At 51.9% G+C, this 20,693-nt stretch overlaps 1 protein-coding gene across 1 annotated transcript in view; it reads left to right on the forward strand.

The window, feature by feature from the left end:
* RBM19 (RNA binding motif protein 19) overlaps positions 1–20,693 on the forward strand; it is a 70,204-nt gene that overhangs the window by 45,778 nt on the left and 3,733 nt on the right. Inside the window, exons 23-24 of the mRNA XM_054082418.1 lie at positions 6,936–7,056; positions 14,117–14,230. Coding sequence (XP_053938393.1) covers positions 6,936–7,056; positions 14,117–14,208 — 213 coding nt within the window. The 3' untranslated portion in view covers positions 14,209–14,230. The remainder of the gene's footprint in view (positions 1–6,935; positions 7,057–14,116; positions 14,231–20,693) is intronic.

The following is a 20,693-nucleotide window of genomic DNA, read 5'->3' on the forward strand; positions in this document are numbered from 1 at the left end:
TGCAATTTATGCTGCAAATTGTTAAATGCATAGCATTTTAAGCTAGAATAGGTTGCTATTCAAAACGTTCTATGCTATTGGATGTTTTTCAGCTTTCCCATATGTTTAAATTCTGTATTTGCAGAAGAAACGTGGGGTTTGTGGCCTATCTGATAGTATCTTGCCCCTCCGCTTTGCCTGAGATTCAGGAGGAGGCTGGACCAGGCATGGTCTCTCAAGCACGGGGCAAAGGGAGGGTCCTCAGCCCTGCTGTGAGCTGTTGGGTGGGCACTCCCAGCACCAGTGTGGGTTTCGTCCCCACTGCTGGCTCCTGGCAATTTGTACAGTATCTGGAGGAGTAACGATTGTGGGCATAATCCAAGGGATGTTGTTGCTGAAGGGAAGGGACCACATGGCTCCAATGACTCTTCTAGACTCTGTATTTTCAAGACTGTGGGCAGAGAGGAAGGAGAGAGGAGGGAGAGCAAATGTAGCCTGTGTTTATGTTTTTAGACAGGATTCATTGATCCAGCATCTCAAGGGACTATTAGATCATCCGTTCCAGTGTGACCTCCCGTAGAACACAGTACATAGAGTTTCTTTGTTAGTCCTTTATTGATCCTAATTCAAACTTCCTTCCGCTCAGCTTTCATCCTCCCACTGGGGACCAGCTCACTGGGCAGGGTGGGATACCCCAGGAGCGTGATTCCCTCCCCCAGCAATGAGCTGTGCCTGCGGCTCTGCACAAACCCCAGCGTTGGGCAGCTTTGCTTTAACTTCTGCTTCACACCAGAGTCACTCAGGCTTTGTTCTTGTTTTTTTAATTAATCTCTTCCTATGGAAACTTTAAGCATTTGATAGAAAGGTGCATACAGGGACCTCTCTGGTTCTTTAATGCTGCTCACTTTGGGGTGAATGAGACAGCACCCCCTTTTCTGCTTGCTTTCTGGAGGAAATGGCACAGTCTTAGTGTCTGCATCCAGTCCCTCTTCAGCCACTTGGGGACCCTGTGGCTGATTCCAGCTGCACTGAACAAATCAAATTCTCAACATGAGGAAACTCATCTTTCTCTGGTGAGCGCCAGCAGCCGGCTGGAGGGGAGAGAGCTGGCCGGGATGCTTGCTCAGGGCATTGTTCTCAAAGCTCACAGGTGCCATGGGAGGTGAGCATGGAAGGAGTGAGCCCCCCTACGGAAGATTGCATGGGGCAGGGGCTTCTTCTTTTCTAGCAAAGCAGCTCCTTCGTCTTTTTTTTTTTCCCACACTTATCTCTTTGAGGGATTTAATTGTCTCACAAGTGGCACATCAAGTACACTCCATTGGCCGTCTGGGAAAGGGTGCACTGTATTGATGAATAGGATCCTGAATATTGTGAACACGAACATAATTGGCTTAGAGTTTATTGCTAAGTGAAATGAGAGAAAAGGGGAATGGGCCCGGAGATCTCTGAGCTGAATAGCTGTGACCGTCAATGACGTTTTTGCTCAGAGTGGTAATCTGGAAATCGCTTATAAGCATCTTATAAAACATGATGGTTTTGTAATAGTTCAGGTGGCTTTGTTGGGCATTTAAAGCCTGTGACCTCCCATGTTTATCTTTCTCTAACCAATCACAGCTGCTGTGGGAGTGTTGGTGGAGTTTTTCCAAAGCTTGGAAAGAGATGTGGGGCTCCCCTTCTGAACTCCCTGATGCTGTGCTTGCAGACCTGTCCCAGCAAGCTGCGTTTCGTCCCCTTGGACTGTCCTAATGCTCTGCCATCCACTCGAGGAGAGCTAGTCCTGCTGAAAGGTGCTGTGATGGGAGGGGTGAGCACCCAAGCCACCCTCAGCATGCAGTGGGTCATCTTGCCTGCAGGAGAGGGGATGTTCAGGCAGGGCATGGGGTGCTGCTGGTGGTCACATCCTCTCCCCATCATCTGCTCGTCCTTCAGAGCCCCAGTCTCGTGCCTGGCTTTCCCACGGTGACGTCTGCAGTTGGGGCTGCCTCTTGGGTCGTTTGACGGCTCCCAGGGTGATGGATGGACCTCGACTGGGAGTGTTACACCACCGTCAGATGAAATTAGCAGCCCTCTCTCTTCTCTGTTGCAAGCATTTAGCAGATCACAGCACGCACACATGCGAAGCCGGGAAACAGGGAGGAATCCACATCAAAGACTGCAATGGCAGGGACAAAGTCATATTCACAAAGAGGGTTTACATACCCACTGGTCAAGCTGGGAGTGTGTGGAAGCTGGTGGATGAGAAGAGGAACTTAAATCTGCTGGCAATAACAAATTAACTCCAGTTAAGGAACATTAACCATTTGACATGTTTCCTGACGTTCCTGTGCAGCACTGTTGTGGGATTGTTTTTATTTTTGAACTATTAACTGGAAGCCGAGTTTCCACTTTTCTCCCTTGTCGATATAAAAATACATCTGGTCTCCAAATAGAAATTGCCCATTTGGGAAAGACAGTCAACCCTTTAAAAATGCACGCACACGGAAGGAAAAATCCTTATGTGCAGCTGGCGTCGCAGAGAGCATCCTCAGCTGGGACTGGTTCTTGCGAGCAAGGGAAATTCATCAATCTCCTAATGTTGTTGACCCTTTGTCCCTCTAATGACTCCAGCCCGGAGGCTCTTCGGCTTGAGTATTTAATAGGGCAAGGGGGATTCTATAGGCAGGGCAGCACTGTCCTCCAAATTAATATGGCATTTAGGGATGGAGCCGTAGCACTTGGGGGTGACAGACGCAATGGTCTTGATCTCTGCTTTTCCAACGCCCTGGCGCAGCAGGCTCTTCTCCAAAGCAGTGTCCATCTTGTCCTGGGCTTCATGTGGGTTTATCAGCCACCTCTTGATTTTGAAATTCCCTTTCTGAATCCCACGAACATTTTTAAACTGCTGTTCCAGCCTCTCCCCTTCCTCTCAGCGCCTGAGCTGTAGCCCTGCCGTAGCCGTACTCACAGCTGGCGATGAAATCCTGCCGTGCTGAGCCATGACGCTAAGCTCGAAGCAAACTCTGCAAAATCAGACTGAGAAGGGTTTGGAAATGATGCTTTTAAGCATACCTGCATCCTGTTTTATAGGGAGAGAAGGCCGTGAGGGTTTCATGCATCCCCTAAAGCACTTGGAAAGCAAAAGAAACTTGCAAGGAGGTTTGCCCGTGTTACCTGGCAGTGGGTGTGTTACCTGGCAGTGGGTGTGTTACCAAATGCAGCAGCTTTAACGAAATCCTTTTTGACTTTTAAGGATACCAAGCTTTGTGTGGTGAGAGCCTCCCTTTTCTTAAAGGAGTAGGATAATGTGAAGCCACAGTATTAGAGCTCATTTCTGGTGAGCCTCTCTTGGATGAGCAGACACCACACTTCTCTTTGTCTCTCATTCACATACAGCTAAACAATCCTCTGGTGCTGTTCCTTTGGTGCTTTGGTCTTCAAAGGAGTTGTCCTGAGAAGGAGACACTCGTGTGGAGGAGCTGCACCCTGAGAATAGCTCCCACTTCCAGCCCCACTTCCTTTGAAAGCCAGTCCACTTGTCCTTATTTCATATGTCTCATCTAATTGAAATATATTTTTTCCCTACCTACCTTTTCATTTGAAATAGCAGCGGTGGCAAATTTCCTCCTCTCACTGGAAGATTTCCAGCAGCATGGATGTATGGGGATGGCATTTCTCCCCTTCATCCCTTTGTCTTTTAAATCATCGGTGGCTTCTCTTTTTTTTCCCCTGAAAAAGTCTCAATTCCTCTCAGAGCAATGAAGAGCTAAGTTCTTTTTTTCAGATGGTTTCCAAATGAAGTAACATTCAGTTGGTCTTCACCTGAAATGCACTTCTTCTCTTCTGCAGCCCCAGCTCCAGGAGCCCACCTGAGAGACAGGGCTGTGTGGAATGTGGGTCCCAGCATGATGTTTTCCACCTAGGCTTGAGCAGCAGTGGGCTGGGAGGATCCCTGCAGTTTCAGTTTTGCTTCATCACCGGTGCAAACCAACCCTTTTTGGGAGTGTGGTTGGCTGAGAAGGGTCAGTGTTCCCAGAATGCCAGCAAATGTGTCCCTCCCAGCAGATTTCTTTCATGCGATGCAACTTGATGACAACATCTGCCTGCCTTCTTGCTCGGTGGTCTTCCCCAGTGCTCCTTTCAAATCTAGAGGATGCCTCATCCTGGACTGGGCTGAGCGGCTGTGTGTACGCAGTGGGACATGGAAGCAACAAGGAGGACATGGCAGAGCAAGATGCTTTGGGGATGAGAGCCCACCAAGCACCGCACTTTACTCCATGATTGTAGGCATGTTCAGCATGGCCTGCTCTCTTCTGTGACCTGCTTCGGGTTGCTGGGACCGTATCCCATCTTCCAGCCTTCCTCTTCCTTGTGCTGCGGGAAGTGAGAGATGAAAAAGTATAAATTAACAAATGAGACCCTGCGATTAGAGCTGCAGTTGTTTGCCAGGCTTTGGAAATGGCTCTTTGTGCCAACATAAACAGCCGTCACAACTCCCTACTGCCACCTCCCCCCGAGTGTTTATTTAAGCCAACACATTGCTCTGCTAATTGGATACCATTCCAAGTGAAAATAGGCCTTTAAAACAACAGCAGCGGCAAATAAAAACAGCTGTAGCTGCAAAAGCACCAGCCAGGCTTGCAACCTTTCAGAGGGAAAAGGAGGCACACTGTCCTGCTGGGGTCAGCCCCAGGGAGCTGGTGAAGGTGAGGAGTCTCCATAACGCTGTGGAGGAGGTGGAATTGGTGCTCCTCCTTTCTCTTTTTATGTTGAATGAGAATTAGATGAGTGAAAGGGAGTCAAAACGAAGGGAGAACATGGGCTACCAAGTGCTGGTCACTAGAAATGGGGTTTTTTTGAGTTTCATAACACAGGAGCTCAGGTGGGGTCCAAGGAGCAGTTGCAGGCAGCCGAAGCCCCTTGCAGGAAGAGCCTCTCTGCCCAAAGGCTTGGCACACCATGATGAATCAAAATTGCCATTTGGCAAAGGGCTTGGAGGAGAGATCTGTGCTTCTCCAGGACAGCTTCAGTGCTGATTTGGGGCCTCCAGAAGGGAGGGCACACCCCTCTTGGACAGCAGGATGTGTTTCTGTAGTCCTAGAGCTGCTATTATGTGTTCCAGGGATGTGAGTTTGAGATCTTAATAATCCTACTTAATCCCAGCCTTAGTTTGGGTTTTAAAAAGAGCATTTTGGTCTCCTTTTCTCTACCTTTGTGCCAGCCTTGTGTCTCATTGCTGTGGAGCACTTTGTGGGCCCCTGGGAATGAAAATATCTGACCAGCATGTTTGTGTATTTGCACTATGTGCCAAATCCTGCTTGGTCCTGAATTTCCTTTAAAGTCTGTGGGGAATGAGGACAAAGTCAACCTTCCCTGGATTGAGGGATCAATGGGCCAAGGCCAGTCATATGAGGGTCAACAAGACCAAGCGCTGTGTCCTGCGCTTGAGTCACAAGAAGCTCATGCCACACTCCAGGCTTGAGGAAGAGTGACTGGAAAGCTGCCTGGCAAAAAAGGAACTGGGGAAGTTGGTTGACAGCAGCGGAACATGAGCCAGCAGTGGCCCAAGGGGCCAAGAAGACCAACCGAATCCTGGCTTCGATCAGAAATGGTGTGGCCAGAAGGAGTAGGGAAGGGATCATTTCCCTGTTCCTGGTGCTGGTGAGGCCACACCTCAAATCCTCTGTTCGTTTTGGGGCCCCTCAGTATGGGAAAGACATTGAGGTGCTGGAGCGCACCTGGAAAAGAGCAATGGAGCTGAGGAAGGGGCTGGAGCACAGGGGTTAGTTATTAGGAGCATCTGGGGCACCTGGGGCTGTTTAGTCTGGAGAAGAGGAGGCTGAGGAGGGACCTTGACAGCATCTACAAATACCTAAAAGGAGGTTGTAGTAAAGCGGGTGCTGGTCTCTTCAACAAAGTAATGAGTGATGGGATGAGAGGAAATGGCCTCAAGTTGCACCAGGGGAGGAAAAATTCTTCACTCAAAGGGTTGTCAAGCACTGGCTGAGGCTGCCCAGGACAAGCAGTGGAGTCTCTGTCCCTGGAGGGATTTAAAAGACAGGTAGGTGTGGTGCTTAGGGACATGGTTTAGTGGTAGACTTGCCAGTGTTAGGTTTACAGTTGGACTTGATGATCTTAGAGGTCTTTTCCAACCTAAACGATTCTGATTCAGTGATTCTGAGTCACTGTTTCCTGAACGCCCCTGCTGGTTGCCTGCAGATACAGAGAGCCGTCTGAGCTCCCGTGCTGGCTGGCACACTTGTTTTCAACACCAGTGAGAGATTATAGCTGTACAGATGTTATTAAGTAGGATCTGACAATGAGGAAACCTCTGGATTTGTATAACACAGCAAACCACCAAAGGCAAAAATAGAAGGGGACTTTGGCATGGGCTTCTGGCAGCGCCACGTTTGCTGCCACCATGGCCAACATCACCAAACAGTTGGTGAGAGGAAGGCAGCTTTCCTCGGTGAGCTTAGCTTTCTTGAAATTCATTGCCCCTGAGCAGAAAACAACCTGCCTACTCACTGCGTGCCAGCAGAGAACAGGATGGGTGGAGAGTCACAAGGGTGCTCTGCCCGTGAAGGCCCTGGTTTGTGGTTGAACCACCTAATGCTGTTATAAGTCTCGACAGCCTTTCCAGGCTGCAGCTTTCCTGGCTCAGGTGCGGTCCCAGGGGGAGTGCAAGGCTGCAGCCAACCTTGAGCTGACTGCCGTGCTGGATTTCCACCCGCTCCCCAGCGAGCAGCAGCAGCCTGCAGGAATGGCGAGGGGAATGTGCTCTGCTGCAGCTATGGAGAAGATAAATGATCGAGTCAAAGCCACTGATGGAGATGAATCCTGCCCCATCAGAGCAATGTGCTGCATGTAGGATGATCTCTGGTGGCCTTTTAGAGTCAGGGCAGAGGGAAGGATATCTGCTTTTCCTGAAGTGAGCCTGGTTTATTTTCTCCCTTAATTTTTTCCTCTTAATTCTACAGAAAGCATTCAACGCCCTGTGCCACAGCACGCATTTGTACGGCCGGAGGCTGGTCTTGGAGTGGGCAGACACGGAGGAGACAGTGGAGGCCCTGAGACGGAAAACAGCGGACCATTTCCACGGTAATGTAGCAGCATCCTTCTGGCCTGTCGATACAGCCCTGGCTGGCACTGTCCCATCTGGCACACGCTGCCAGTCCACGCCAGCCTTTTCTCCGCCGCTGCTGGCTTGCTGGAGCTGGCAAGGAGATGCTGGAGCTTGACAATGCGAGCACAGGGGGAAGCAGGAGGGATCCAGGCCACAGCTTTGTCTGACAGCTCTCTGTCTGCACCCGAGCTGGTTAACTCTCTGTGTGCTGGCACTACCGAGGCACCTCAATGCCACCTGCAAGCTGGAGTGCTCTGGCTCCATCCAGCTGCACCCCAGGGTGCTCCGTAGTTGGAGACAGGCTCTGTGCATGCAGCACACAGATTAGAAAAGACAAATAATGTGGCTGTCGGTTGAGATGCAGAGAAGGCTGTTTGGATCAGCTTCCTGAGAATGACAGCTCCACAGATAACAGCACTGCAGGCTCCTATTGACAGCCATCGACAGGCACAAATGCATTGCTTGGCAAATATTTATGTAGGAAGGGATCCCCAGGGCTGGAGGGCTAAGCTGGAGATCAATGCTCTTCCTCCTGCATCCCCTCCCAGCCTCCTGTCACCATCACACACGGGCCCATTGCCCAGGGGTTGGCATAAGCAGTTCTGGGGCTGCATATTGCAATCCTCGATGATGGAAAAGCAGCAAGCCTTGTTATTTAGGGAGCCTGACTCCAATGCATTTGTGAAGTAGTGTGCACGGCGCTGATTACTACAGGCTGGGGAAGCTGCAGTTTGGTGATTGGGGGCTCAGGGTGGATATGACCAAAGAGCTGTGGGGCAAAGTGGGATATACTGGGATCTACAGGCCAATAACAAACGTGGTGCCATAAAGGAAACCAAAAGGACCACAGCAGTGTCTAGGTGTGTGTTATAGCCCAGGCACAGAATTGTGCTGTGAGGCAGCAGAGAGGACAGGCGCTGCTGAGGGGTGGGTGTGCCCACCAGAACCAGCGCTAGAGTGAAGGACACATCGTGCTCAATCACAGCAATGTGAATCTCCACCCTGGTGGAGAAGGCAGTAGGTGTGATGTTCCATGCACCCCATTTTATATTTGGGATCTCCTTTCTTCCTTTCTACTCTGCTCAGTCTAGGGGGAAAAATAGTCTTGGCTTTACAGTAGCAGCAGACTCACAGCAGATGCCGGCTGCTGCCTGTGAGCTCGGTCACCTCCCGTCTTCCCAAGGCTCTGCTTGCCTCCTGATTTCTGTCTGCGTTTGCTCCACTCCGCTTGTCCAACATATTCCTCACTGAGATGGGGACCCTGGGAGAGCAGCAGAAGAGTATTTTCATGTCCCAGCAGGGATGCAGCCTTGGAGCTGTGGTGACTTCAGGGGCTTGGCTGAAAAACAGGAGCAAGGTTATCGCTCCCCATCTTTAGGGACTGCAAATGTGATTGAAGGCACTTCAATCACATGGGCTGCGCGCCAGCCCATCTTGAGGGGGGAAAAATAACATCCAATGACTTCAGCTCTGTCTGGTGCACACGCGCTCCTCCACTGCAAAACTGCTGGTAGCTAATCCTGCGGCAGAGCGGGATCTGCCAGAAGTGGATCTCCATAACAAAGCCTGTCTGGGGCACCAGGAGCTGGCTGATGCCTGGGACCAGGGCTCGGCCTCCCTACACCGGGAGCTGGCTGGTGCCTGGATCCAGGGCTCAGCCTCCCCACACTGCACTGGCAGGCTAGAGTTTTATAGGTGGGGTTTTATTTCTTTAGGAATCGTCCTCTCCTAATTCTGAGGCGGGCTTGCCCTGCGGTTTCTGGCAGCGATGCCCAGCAGCCCCAAAAGGGGAGGGAGCTATGACCATTGCCTTCTGCTGTGGATGTGCAGAAGGTGACAGTGACAGCAATAAAGAAGGAAAAACTGCAGCTACCACTCCGCCTTCAGCCGCCATGCGGATTCTCCCTCGCATTTCCTCCCTGGTGTAGCTGGAGGGTGATTTTCTCCGCATGGAGCTGGGGTGGAGAGGATAGAGTACACACAGCATTGCCACCCTGCCTTGAATCCTCCCTGGCCCTGCAGCCTACCAGACAGCTGGGCTGAGGCCGTGCATCTCGTTTCACTGGTGATATCGACTGTATTCTGTCGATGAGAAACCCAAGCTCACTTTTTCCTACCAATACCCATTTTCTTCCACTTTCCTCCTCTCCTCACAAGGCGCATGAACATGCCTGTGCTATTCGTGGATGTCCCTGTGAGTTTTCCTCCTTGATGTGGGTGATTTGTAAGGGTCTTCCTGAGGCTGCAGGCTGCAGTGGCAAGGTCCTTCTGGTCTCTTATCTGCAGGTGGGAAGGGACCAAGATGAGAATTGGAGAGAAAAGATAATTTTGAGTCTTCAATGCCTAGTGAACAGAGTCAAGACCAAGATTCATGGTGTCTTTAGCTGCTCTTTGCCACCAAAAGCCACTGACACTGCTGTCCTCACATTGCCTGCCAAGCAAAGCCAAGCAAGCCACATCTGAGAAGCAGAACGTGGAGGTAGATGCCTCCAATAAGCGTAGTGCGGTAGATAGGGTGGGTCTTATCCCACCGTCCAACTCAGCTTATTCCTCATCTCTTGTTCTGGATTTCTTTGTAGGGTTGAACATTGCCATTCCACAGCAGAGTCTTTCTCTTTTTTTCCCCTTCTCTGAAGGTGTCCTGTGATCCTTTTGAACCCAGAGCCCTCCAACACTGCAAGCCACCCATGCTGTTTAGAGATGCTCGTCCTGCTGTAGGGGTGTCAGGTGTTTGTATCAAGCTGTGTTGGCAGTGCTGTGCTATCCATACAGGGTGACATGTGGCCTCCGCTGCTTTTGGCCTTTTTCCTGGTTATTCCACAGATATAAAAGCAACCAGAGAGCCTGCTGAGGATTTTGTACATGCCTGAAGAGGATAAAATGTTCAATCAGGACAAAGCACTGAGACTACTCATCTCACAGGGCCTTCAGGACAAATGTCTCCCAAGTTTTATGCAATTGGAATTAAGTATTTTGAGAAGCTCTTCCTTTTTCTTCTTCTATTTCCTCTTTTCTGTGCAGCTTTTGGTTTGCTGTGGGCACAATAGTGTTGCATGGGTGTTAGTACATGGTGGATCTGCATGTAGGAGAGGCTACAGGGTGCTAACAGAGGGTGAGAAATTTGCTGTGAGGCCTGTGGGATTGTTATCACCCGAGTCTGGTGAGATGGCATGGTGACCTGCACTCTCCTAAGTCTGATGGCAAGTTTGACTTGAGCAATGAGCTCATCCTGCTCTGTTTTGCTGATATCAGAGCATCTTTCTATGTTTCCAGGGTTGAAGGAGCCACCTTGGTCTTTCAGGCTGGTGTCTTGAGTAGCAGTGGCCAAAAGCCTTCACCTGGTGTCCAGTGTGAGCCCCATCATTTTGTTTTAGCAAGGAAATAATTTGTAAAATCTACAACTAGGCTGCAAGAGACACGTACTGCCGCTGACTTCTCTCTGCTACAATTATGCACTGTATTTCTAAACACCATTTAGAGAGATTTGGCTTCCAGTTCCCAGGTCTCACTGTGATGTTGTTACGTTGAAGAGAGGTCTGGTCTCCTAAATCTTTTCTCCATGCAGGTGTTTGTCATGGCAATCAAGCCACTTCTGAGCCATCTTTTCAATAGATCTAATAGGTGCAATAAAATGGAGTAGGCTTCCTTCCCATTTTATGTAGTTTCCAGTTCATTCTTTATGCCTTGTTCTGAGTCTTTGTAATGTTCCAGGAGAGAATGAGGACCCCAGAAGTGGTCACCGGCTGCCAGAGCTGTTCAAGGCCAGGTTGGATGGGACTTGGAGGAACCTGATGCAGTGATAAGTGTCCCTACCTGTGGCAGGGGGTTGGAACTGGATGATCTTTAAGGTCTCTTCTAACCCAAACCATTCTATGAGTCTATGAAAAAATCCCCAACCAGTTTAATTGAGTTTTTATTGCACTCCACCACGCACTGTTAATCTCAGGGACCCACTGCTGTAAGGCAGCTGGAGAGGCAGAGTGCTTGGCCAGCTTCAGGGGCAGGGTTGATACTGCTGTGGATAAAGACACTTACCTATGTGCTAAGGAGAAGCCACGGGAAGGTTGGCTCGCGGTTGGCCTGGCAGCTGCTAATGTATCCCATGATGTGGAGCCGGGTCATGGTGAACACTGCATCAGGGGAGTGAAGGATGCACTAATCCTGCCACCAGCAGCATCATGGTCCTCATTTGGGGAGGAGGGTTCTCTCTTTGGAAAAAAAGGGTTCACAATTGTCTTCAGAACCAGGAGGGAGAATACTTTAAATCGACCAAAAGAGAGGCAAAGGGATCCCAATGCCTTGCAGCTGAATTTGCCAGCCCTGGGTGAGGAACCAATCTGAATCTGTGCCCTGTGCTGGGGGGAGCAGTCTGGGATCTCAGGGATCTCATCCAGACCTGCACATCTCCTGCAGCCCACCAAAGGTCTATGAACAGCTCAGTCTCCCTTTCCTTCCCGTTCTTGCCCAGCACTGGGCAACGGTTGCCTTTGTGGCCCCGTCCCGGCAAGCCTCGCTGGAGAAGATTTGCGAGCGAGGCGGCAATACCCTCAGCATGCGCGCGCTCCCTCTCTCTCGGGAGCTCGCAGTCCGTGCAGGGAAGGTACTTGCTCCCAATCCAGCTAAATTACTATTGACTTGTGTTCTCTGCGCTTCACAAACATTGCACTCAGCCGTCACCAGCGGGGCTGGCGGTATCCTGCCAGGGCTAACTTGGGAAACCAGCTGTGCTGGGCCGTTTTTTCCTGCTCTTTCCCATCGATCAAAGAATTAAATTGACAGATGGGGAATTTTGAGGCGAGAACGCAGGAAGGGGAAGGAATGACTTGTGGGGTTTGTTTTATAGGTAGGATGAGGTAGAGAGAGGGGATGCAGAGCCTGCGGGGTGCGTGACTGAGAGGTGCATGGAGAGAGGGTCTCGACCACATTTTGGTTGTGAGAGTGTTTCTGGTGAGGCCCCCAGGCTCAGCACAGGGCTGTGGGGTGGGTGGAAAGCAGTGACGCCCCACTGCAGCTCACGTCTGGTTGTTTACTGGTTTTGCTGGAAGCATAGAATTTGCAGGGGAAGGCATTCTCTCCTCTGGACCCGATCCTCGTGCCCTCCCTGGCAGGGTGGGAAGAGTCTTCTCCATCTCCATCCCCTTTCCCAGGTCACTCTGCCGTTGGCCACAGCCCCCAAGCTGCTCGTTTTACCCCAAGCTGCATTACAGACCCGCCACGCTTGCCCTCACCTCCCAGCCTTTTGGGCTCCCTTTTTTCTCCTTTCTTCTTTTCCTTTTTTTTCTGATTTATTTTTTTCAGAGAGCATCTGTAACTAATGCAAACACATGCCGGAGCCGGAGAGTAAAACCCTGCAGGATTAGTGTGGCATCCGCAACCCTGCCACGTTCTAATCCCGTGGTAATCCCCCTCTCGGCCCACCCCCGCCGGCTTTGGCTATTGTTTAAAGGAAGCAAATGGGATCGTTAGCAGGCAAACCTTAACCAGCTTGGAGCAGCAGAACGGAAGTTGAACCAATTCGCTTCCCCACCCTCCCGGGGTTGTTTTTCCCCCTTTTCGTCCTTGTTAGGCAGATGGGGGGATGCTCCCAGTGCTCCCCAGCACCGCTGGGGCTGAGCTGGTGAATCCAGAGTACATGACAGGGCAGTTTGCCCTGCGAGCCCGCTGCCCACACCACAGCAGTTCCCGTGGGTGCGCTGGGATGCTCCCAGCACCCCGTGTCCAGCATCCCACACCCAGCATCCCCTCCACCGTGCAAGCCCCAACATCACCTCCATGCAGGCTTTTTGCAAAGGCCGTGTTTGGGTTGTGGGGAAGAGATGATGGGTGGAGGGGACACTCTTCCCTGGAGGGTCCCAGGGTGTCACCTTTCAGCCTCCCTCAATTCCCTTACCTTGGTAGGGTGGGCACCACCGACACCCCCATCCCCACAGTCCCTGGCGAGGAGGGAGGCAGGTTCTGGCGCTTTGTCAAGGAATTAATTGAAAAATAAAATCATTAGATGGGAACTCCAGAAATGCAAAATTGTGGGGAGTTGGGGGGGGGAGGCGGAGGGGGGGATGTGAGCTTTTGTCAGGTTAATTTCTTCTGTATTGATGTTTTGTGACATTTACTTGTTGTTTATCTCCCGCAGCAGCTGTAATACTAAAAGAAAATGCACAGCTTGTTCCATTTATTTATTTTACACCTTTTCTTTAGTCCTATGGTATGTTTGTTTGTTTGAGAAACCCAGCGAGGCTTTTGATGTCTGAAAGCAGGATTTAAACAGCTGTTCTCCATGTGCTGCTCGCAAGCGAGAGCCGCTGGCTGGGGAGCGAGCAGAGGGAGAGGGGGCTGCGGCACGGCTCCTGCCGAGAGGGCACTTCTTGCTCGGTGGAGAGGAGGCAGAAGCCGACAGCAGCCTTAGCACAGAGACCAAATGGCTTTGTCACCTCCGGCACTGGGCTGATGTGGGGTTGGGATGCTCCCCTGGGGGCTGGCAGCCCACCGGGGTTTCTCACCCTTACACAGGCTGTAGCATGCACGGGGAGGGAGGTGTGCATGTTGCCGTGCCCCGCGGCAGCTTCGGGAGTGTGGTGATCCCAGCGCAAGTCACAGGATAGTGCTGTTGGTGTGGGGCAGGAGAAGCAAAGCAGGGACATCTCTGCGCAGCTGCTGGGAGAGAACCAGCCTCTTGCCTTTGCCAGCTGCCAGCCGGGGTGGGAGGTGCAGACTGGGCTACAAGCACTCTTGGACTGGGGATAGGTGAATTGGGGTCAGCGGGAAGGGTTAGCATCACCAATGAGTCTGCTCGGATGCTGGGAATATTTACTTCCAGCCAAGCCTGTGAACCAAAACACGGGTGGAAGGCATGGAGTCACACATCCTGCCATGGTGTCCTGCTGGGGCCTGGCTGGTGAGGAGGCATAAATGGTACTTGAGAGGCTGTACCCAGGAGGGGAGGGACAGGGCTGGAGGCAGTTGTGTGTGGGCCTGAGTTGTAATCTTTGCTTTTCTTCTTCTCCCGCATCCCCTTCACTACCACCTGGGCCTGGACAGATGCTCCAAAGAAAAGAAAACGATCGGAGGTTTTGAATGAAATCCTGCAGCATCTGGAAGAGGAGGAGAGCAACAAAGACGAGGCCATGTAGGAGCTGCCTGGCATCCAGTGAAGTGAGTACCGGGCAGTGGGGCTGTGGAGGGCACAGCTGGTCCTAAAGGTCAAAATGCCTTGGGCTGCACGGGGTCAACAGTGCCAGGAGGAGGAGAAGGTGGCATGGCAAAGGCTCAGCAGCCTCCATGCCAGGATCCCACCCACTGCCTCTCCTTCCTTTCACCCTTGCTGGCTCGTAGGTGTGGTCTCAGGGACTACAGCCCAGATTTGGGTTCGATTTAGGCTCTGTGTTGAAGTGAGTACCTGCTCTGCTTGTGTTTCTGTGTGCTCCCCAGCGTGTTTGCTTTCTTACAAGGGAAGCCAGCAGAATTGCTGTTGCAGCAGAAATAGCTGTCATGTCTTGGATTGGCCCTCGCTGTGGTTAGGGGAGAACAGATGGGCTGCTAGGAAAAAAAGGTGCCTGTGTGGAGACCAACCTGCAGCTGCCACCACAAAAGGGATAGTTTGGCAATGACCTTTTCCCTGCCAGCACCCATGGCATCCACAGCTTCACTACCTCCCAGGCCACCATGCACCCCAAGGTCTTGAGTCTTGGCTGGCATCACTCTTCTTTGACACATGTCTCCTTGGAGTAGCACAGCTGGAGCCTGGAGAGTGTGGGGTGGAAGAGGTTGGTGAGAGGGAGCCAGGAATAAATAGCTCCTCACAGTGAAACACCAGGCAGTTCAGCCAACCCCCCACCTCCTTTTGAGACTGCCTAGCAAACCGTCCATGGGGCCAAGAGAGGTGAGACAGGCTCTTGGATCACCTTTATGTGTGTTTGTGGCCATGGTGGAAACCTTGGATTGCTGGTAGGAAACCTGTTCACCAGCCACAGCATCCCAAGAAGTGCAATAAAAACAGAAGGGAAGCTTCTAGGTTCCTTTGAACTGTACTCTGTCCCTCTTATCCATCCACTGAGGGACTCACCACCCACCTCCACGGTGATGAAACCCCATCCTGTGCTGAGAAGCTCACGTGGGGCCGAGAACAACAAAGGCTCTGCTCTGGCACGCTGCCCGTGGGAGGTGCCTTGGGGCGCTGGGTTGACAAATCTTTCCTGCTGGGGAGAAAGTCCCTGCAGTGCTTTCTCCAGCAAGGCTGTATTCGCTCAACACCACCGAGGGAATGATTTTTACGCGTTCTGGCTCCCATTTTTACAGCCACAGAAATTACGCCAGTTCCTGCATCTCATCCAAGTGACCTAGAGCCCCCCTGGTTTTAGGGGTGCTGCTAGGGCTGCACAATGTGTGCATCCAAAGTGGCGCTGAGCCCATTGTGCCAGGGAGAAGCCGGGGCTGTCCTCCATGTATCAGCACCAGGAAGCCTCCCAGTGCTTGCTGATGTGTGTTTGTGTGCATGATGCACATTACTGCCGGAGAGGCTGTTTTCCTCTCGGCAATATCTGCCTATTGCTGCGAGGTGGTACCCAATACACCCAGCAGTGGGATGCTCATAACCTTACTTATTACTGGACTTTTGTTCAACCCACAACACCGCTGGCCGCCTGAGTAGCGAGCGCATCTGGCTCTGAAGCCGACCAATAACCCTCCTAATACATCTGCCTTCCTGGGCTGCTGCAAGCACTGGGCAGGAGCACGGTGCTGGGGCCCTGCTGATGAAAGAGAAGGTGCTTACGTGACTGCAGGAATAATCTGAGTTAGGTTAAATAACTGCCTGCTTCATGCAGTGTGTCTGCAGTAAGAACTAGGGCTTCGAGATAACATTTGTTCCCTCGGAGCAGCTCTGATTTAAGGATGCCTCCAGGTGTACGTGCTGTTAACATCTTCTCCAACAGCCAGCCCCAGGGTGGAGCTGGCGAGGGACGGAGCTCAGGAGGGATGCAGCAGCACAGGAGGAACAGGACATGCAGTGTTGCTCAGAGCCCAGGCAAGCCTCCTGCTCTTCTGCAACCTGTCCTGTCCTGTCCCAGCTCTTCTGCAACCTTACTTCCACAACCAGTCCTCCCACAAGGCTTGGGGCTCAGCTGCAGTGGGTTTAAGGCTCCGTAGCTCTTTGCACAATCTCCAGGGAGGAGGCCGAGTGCTGGTGCTCAGCACCCAGAGCTCCAACACCCTGTGCCGCTCCCCCAACTATGCTGCAGCTCAAGAGCTCTGCTGCTGCCTCTGAGTGGCTTCCCAGCCTCAAGCACTGGGTTTCCCTGCTGTTGGGACCTGAGGCTGCTGGCTCAGGGGACAGATCCTTGGAATTCAGGGGTGCACCCATAGGACCTCTGCAGGGCTGTGCTGTAAAACATTCATCCCTTATGGCAGCTCCAATCCGTCCTGCTGGCCCCGCAGCAGCTGGGTATTTGTGCTCAGTGGCTGGGTGGGTAAACTGAGGCACAGGTTTTGGAGCAGCACTGTCAAAGGGGGTCAGCTCACCAGGGAGAGAGGAAATCTCTCTTTTTTTCCCATTTCCTGCTCAGTGTGGAGCAGTGGTGTCCCCATCCCTGCTCCCTCTGCTGCTCCTCCGCTGCCTTTGCCATCTGTACTGGCACAGGGGGTGGCAACAGCAGGACCCGTCGGTGGTCTCAGTGTGGCTCTGTGCAGGGAAAGTCACCTCAGGGAAGCAGAGCTTTAGCATCCCAGGGGTGAAGAACCAAGCAGCAGCGCTCAACACGGCCGGCACAGAGGATGGAGGAGCCGGGCAGGGTCCCTTCCAGGCACATGTACCACCAGCACACGATTTAAGCGAAGCTTTGCAGGGTTGCAGGTTGGGGTTGGATTTTCCTGGTTTTTTTTCTTTTTCTTGCTATTTCTTTCCCCCCCCTTCATTGTCTTTTGTGGCGGGGCAGGTTTCTTGCTGAGCGTCTCTGAGGTCTGCAGCGGCGACGAAAAGGATTAGCGCAAGCAGAGCATGTAGGCTTTAGAGAACAGAGCAGAGTTTGGTTTCAACATCTAATTCAATTTGTTCTGCCGAGATTGAAATATGAAATGGTTGCCAGTCAAACGTTCAAAGCGGGAGGAGGGAGGAAAGAAGAGAGGGAGCCTTCTCAAATTTAAATTTTAATGAAAATTAATTTAACCCTTTGATATGTTTTAAAACATGTTATTGCCCGGTCTGGAAACGGGCTAGAAAACATTCATGAGGGGTTTTTTTTCTCTCCTGCACCTTCAAACATAATGAAGATTTTCTTTTTCCCTTAATGATACTTATCTTGTTGAGCAGTTTGACACTGGTTAATTTTTCAGGCAATTTGGTATCAAGGAAATCTGTTTGATGTGTGCGGGGGGGACTGTGTATGTGTATACAGATATACATGCCCGTACATTAATTATGAAAGTGCTGATCGCAGCTCTGGAGAACAGTTTGAGTTAATTCCTCCTCCGCAAGCAAAGGCTCGACTTCTTTGTTACGTATTGAGAATCCCACACATCGCACCCCTAAAATTACAGTGGGTTAGATGGGAATGTTCTGAAAACGAGCGTCTCCCTGCTAATTACCCTGAATTAAAATGAACGCCTAAGTAGGTCTGCAGGAAATTCATCACTCCCCACTGCCTTTTTTTTTTCCCCAATCTGAAACAATCCTAATGATAAAATAATGCAAACTCTCTTAACTGTCCGTGTGGTTAAACCTGGGAAATCACCTCCCACTGCTCCTTAGCCCCGGCGGTACCTCTGCAGCCGAACACGATCGCAAGATGCTTATTTTGTTCGGGTGTGATAACAGCTTCTTTTAGCAGTAACTCTTCTTCAGAAAGGTTGTATCTATAACAAATGATCACGCACTGTTGTAATTAGGCTGTGATGAGCTGTAGCCCTGGCCCCTCCTTTTGGTGGCTCTCGGCACCGTGTGTGCCGGTCACCCCTCAGCTGCCCTGTGCTCCCTGGGGACATCTGAGCAGTTTTAGGGTGTGATGCTGCTCTGCTCTGGGTGTCAGTTTTGGGGTGGGTGTGTTGTATCCAGGCTGTGCTGGTGGCAGAGAGGACGAGCAGCCCGCTCCAAGCCTCTGCCCCTGGCTGGGTCATCACCCATTGCTCTGCAGGTAAGAGCTGGAGAGAACTGTCCTGAGGGTACACAGGTTATTTTAGGCTCTGATGAGCTCTGGGAAGCCTCTCTGGGCTCGTGCGAGGCACGCGCTGTCCTCATCAGAGAACTGAAACCAATAGTTCACACTGGGTCCTGTCTTCTGCCATCCCCAGGATGGTGTGCAGGGTCTCTGTGGGGGCTGCAGACCCCCGTTGAAGCCCACTGCCCTGGTGGGTGGGCTTTTGCCGGCTTGTGACAGCTTTGCCCAGGGTGAGAGCCCCGGGGGCTGGACGGCAGTGGAAGCCGTGGCGGCTGCAGCTGTTCCCCAGGCACCCACTTGTATCCTCTTCCCCGGGGCGGCTCTGGAATTGGATTAGGATATTATTCAAATGCAGCCTTTTTACTGAATTAGAGGGTTAACGGGTTTTAATGTAAAACTAGCTTTACGTTATTGCTGCCTGTTGCCAGAGGCCTGTGTGGGCTGTTATCTACTTAAGGGGACAGCAAGCAAGTCAACACGCAGAGGATATCCAACAGGCCCTGGTTTTCCTGGGCGCTGCGAGTCGCCCTGCTTCCAGCGCTGGGTGTTTGTGCCGAGTGATGCTTCCCGCTGCTCTCAGAGCCAGGATGTGCGCCAGCGCCCTCCTCAACAGCTCAAAGGGACTCATTGCCTTTGGAAAGCTCTTGACCACGATCTGTGTTGCTTCCCTCGCTGTCCCATGGGAGGAGGCAGGGGACTCAGTGCCGGCAGGGACAGGCAGGTAGTATCCCACTCTGTGAGCTATTGTTCTCCTGAGCTGTAGGCTTGAATTGCTGCTGCTAACAACATGCCCCCATCCCTCTGAACAGCTGCGGGTGGTTTCTTTTCATCACCGTTGCATTGCCTGCAGTGTTGGATCATGAATTTGAGCTCTTCTCGTCCCTTTTATCCCATCTTGCCTTTACAAAGTCTTCCTCCCAGGGGCGCCCCACAGAGCAGGGGCTTCGGGAGGTGCTGAGGGTCCAAGCAAGCCTGTCTCTTGCAGTAGGCACTATAAGTGCTGTTTGCCAGCCTTTCGCTCGAGCTGCAGGCAGAGCTTGCATCCCCCCGTGTCATGCTCGCTGCTTTCCAGCCCAGCTGCCGGCTCCAGGCAGGAGCTCTGGCATTTCAAGCCTTTCTGCCTGTTCGTTTTAGCAGCCGTGCCTTCTCCCCAGCAACTCCACCAGCTTTGCTTGTCTGCTCGCAGAGGCAGTAAGTGTGGTGTCTGTAGGTGTTTGAGGGTGTCTTCCTGAGCAAGGTGTGGCAGAAAACACACAGGAAGGATTTGAGCTTGAAAAAAACCTGTGCTTTGATTTCTGCTCCCTTGAGACAGAAGAAGCAGCGTGCAGGTGGGTGTGCTGCTGGTGGAGTGATGCTGTCCCACGGAGAACTTCCTCGCTGCCTTGTTTTCCCTGTTTGCAAAGCACGCTGCAGACCTACAGGTGGAAGCAGCTGTGTGCTGTGCCCATTCCCGCATCCCTGCCGAGAGCAACCCGGCTCCCTGCTGGGCGTGCAGGTGTGCTGCAAACTCCTGTTTTAACTGGCAGTTGGCGCTTGCTTTTCTTCAGCTCCTAATTGTGTCCCTTCCTCCTTCCACCAGCCCTTTGCAATTGCAAACCCTGTTTACTTCTCCCCTGCCGGCAGATTAGCCGAGAGATGCCACTGCTGCTGCCCCATCATTTCCCCACCTCGCAGGGAAACCTCCTTTACCTTCCCTGCAGCCAGCATTAAAATATTCTGACTGTGTCTACAGGATCAGACATGAGGATTAAACATGAGGAAGAAATTCGTCATAATGATGGTGGGGAGGCCCTGGCCCAGGGTGCCCAGAGCAGTGGTGGCTGCCCCATCCCTGGAGGGGTTCAAGGCCAGGTTGGATGGGGCTCGGAGCCCCTGATCCAGTGGGAGGTGTCCCTGCCCATGGCAGGGGGTGGAACTGGATGGGCTTTAGGGTCCCTTCCAACCCAAACCATTCTGTGTTTCTGTGGTCAGATAAGTCGCCGCTGGGTGACCGATTGCTACGGATCAGCCAGGTGATCTCCAAGGTGACTCCCAGTAGCTGGACCCCATCGTGGAAGTGAACAGCAGCAAACTGGCATCACCCCAGACTGCAGCAACCCACGGGAACGGTTGGCTGGGATGCTGACTAGAGATTTGGGGAGCTTGAGCTTCTCCTTAATATTACGGCATGTCTGGACCTTACCCTGGGTCACACCATGGCCAGCATTTGGCACCACCACTTTCCAGCTTCTACCATCCCTTTCCAGCTTCCACCACCACCTTACTTGACAGGAAATAAGACAGGAGAGCGAGGAGGCAGCATGCAGCTTTCCTTCCTCCGGTGCACGGCTACGTGTGGCTGAGATACCCTGCCTCCTGTTTTCCCTAAATATATGCATTGGAGAGGGAGAGAAATCGCATGGCAGGGCTTGAGATTTCAGACTTAGCCATTCATGAATAATAATCAGGCTCAGTAATTCACAGTAAAT

This window comes from Cuculus canorus, chromosome 17 (genome assembly GCF_017976375.1).
Source record: "Cuculus canorus isolate bCucCan1 chromosome 17, bCucCan1.pri, whole genome shotgun sequence".
In the NCBI taxonomy this organism is placed as follows: domain Eukaryota; kingdom Metazoa; phylum Chordata; class Aves; order Cuculiformes; family Cuculidae; genus Cuculus; species Cuculus canorus.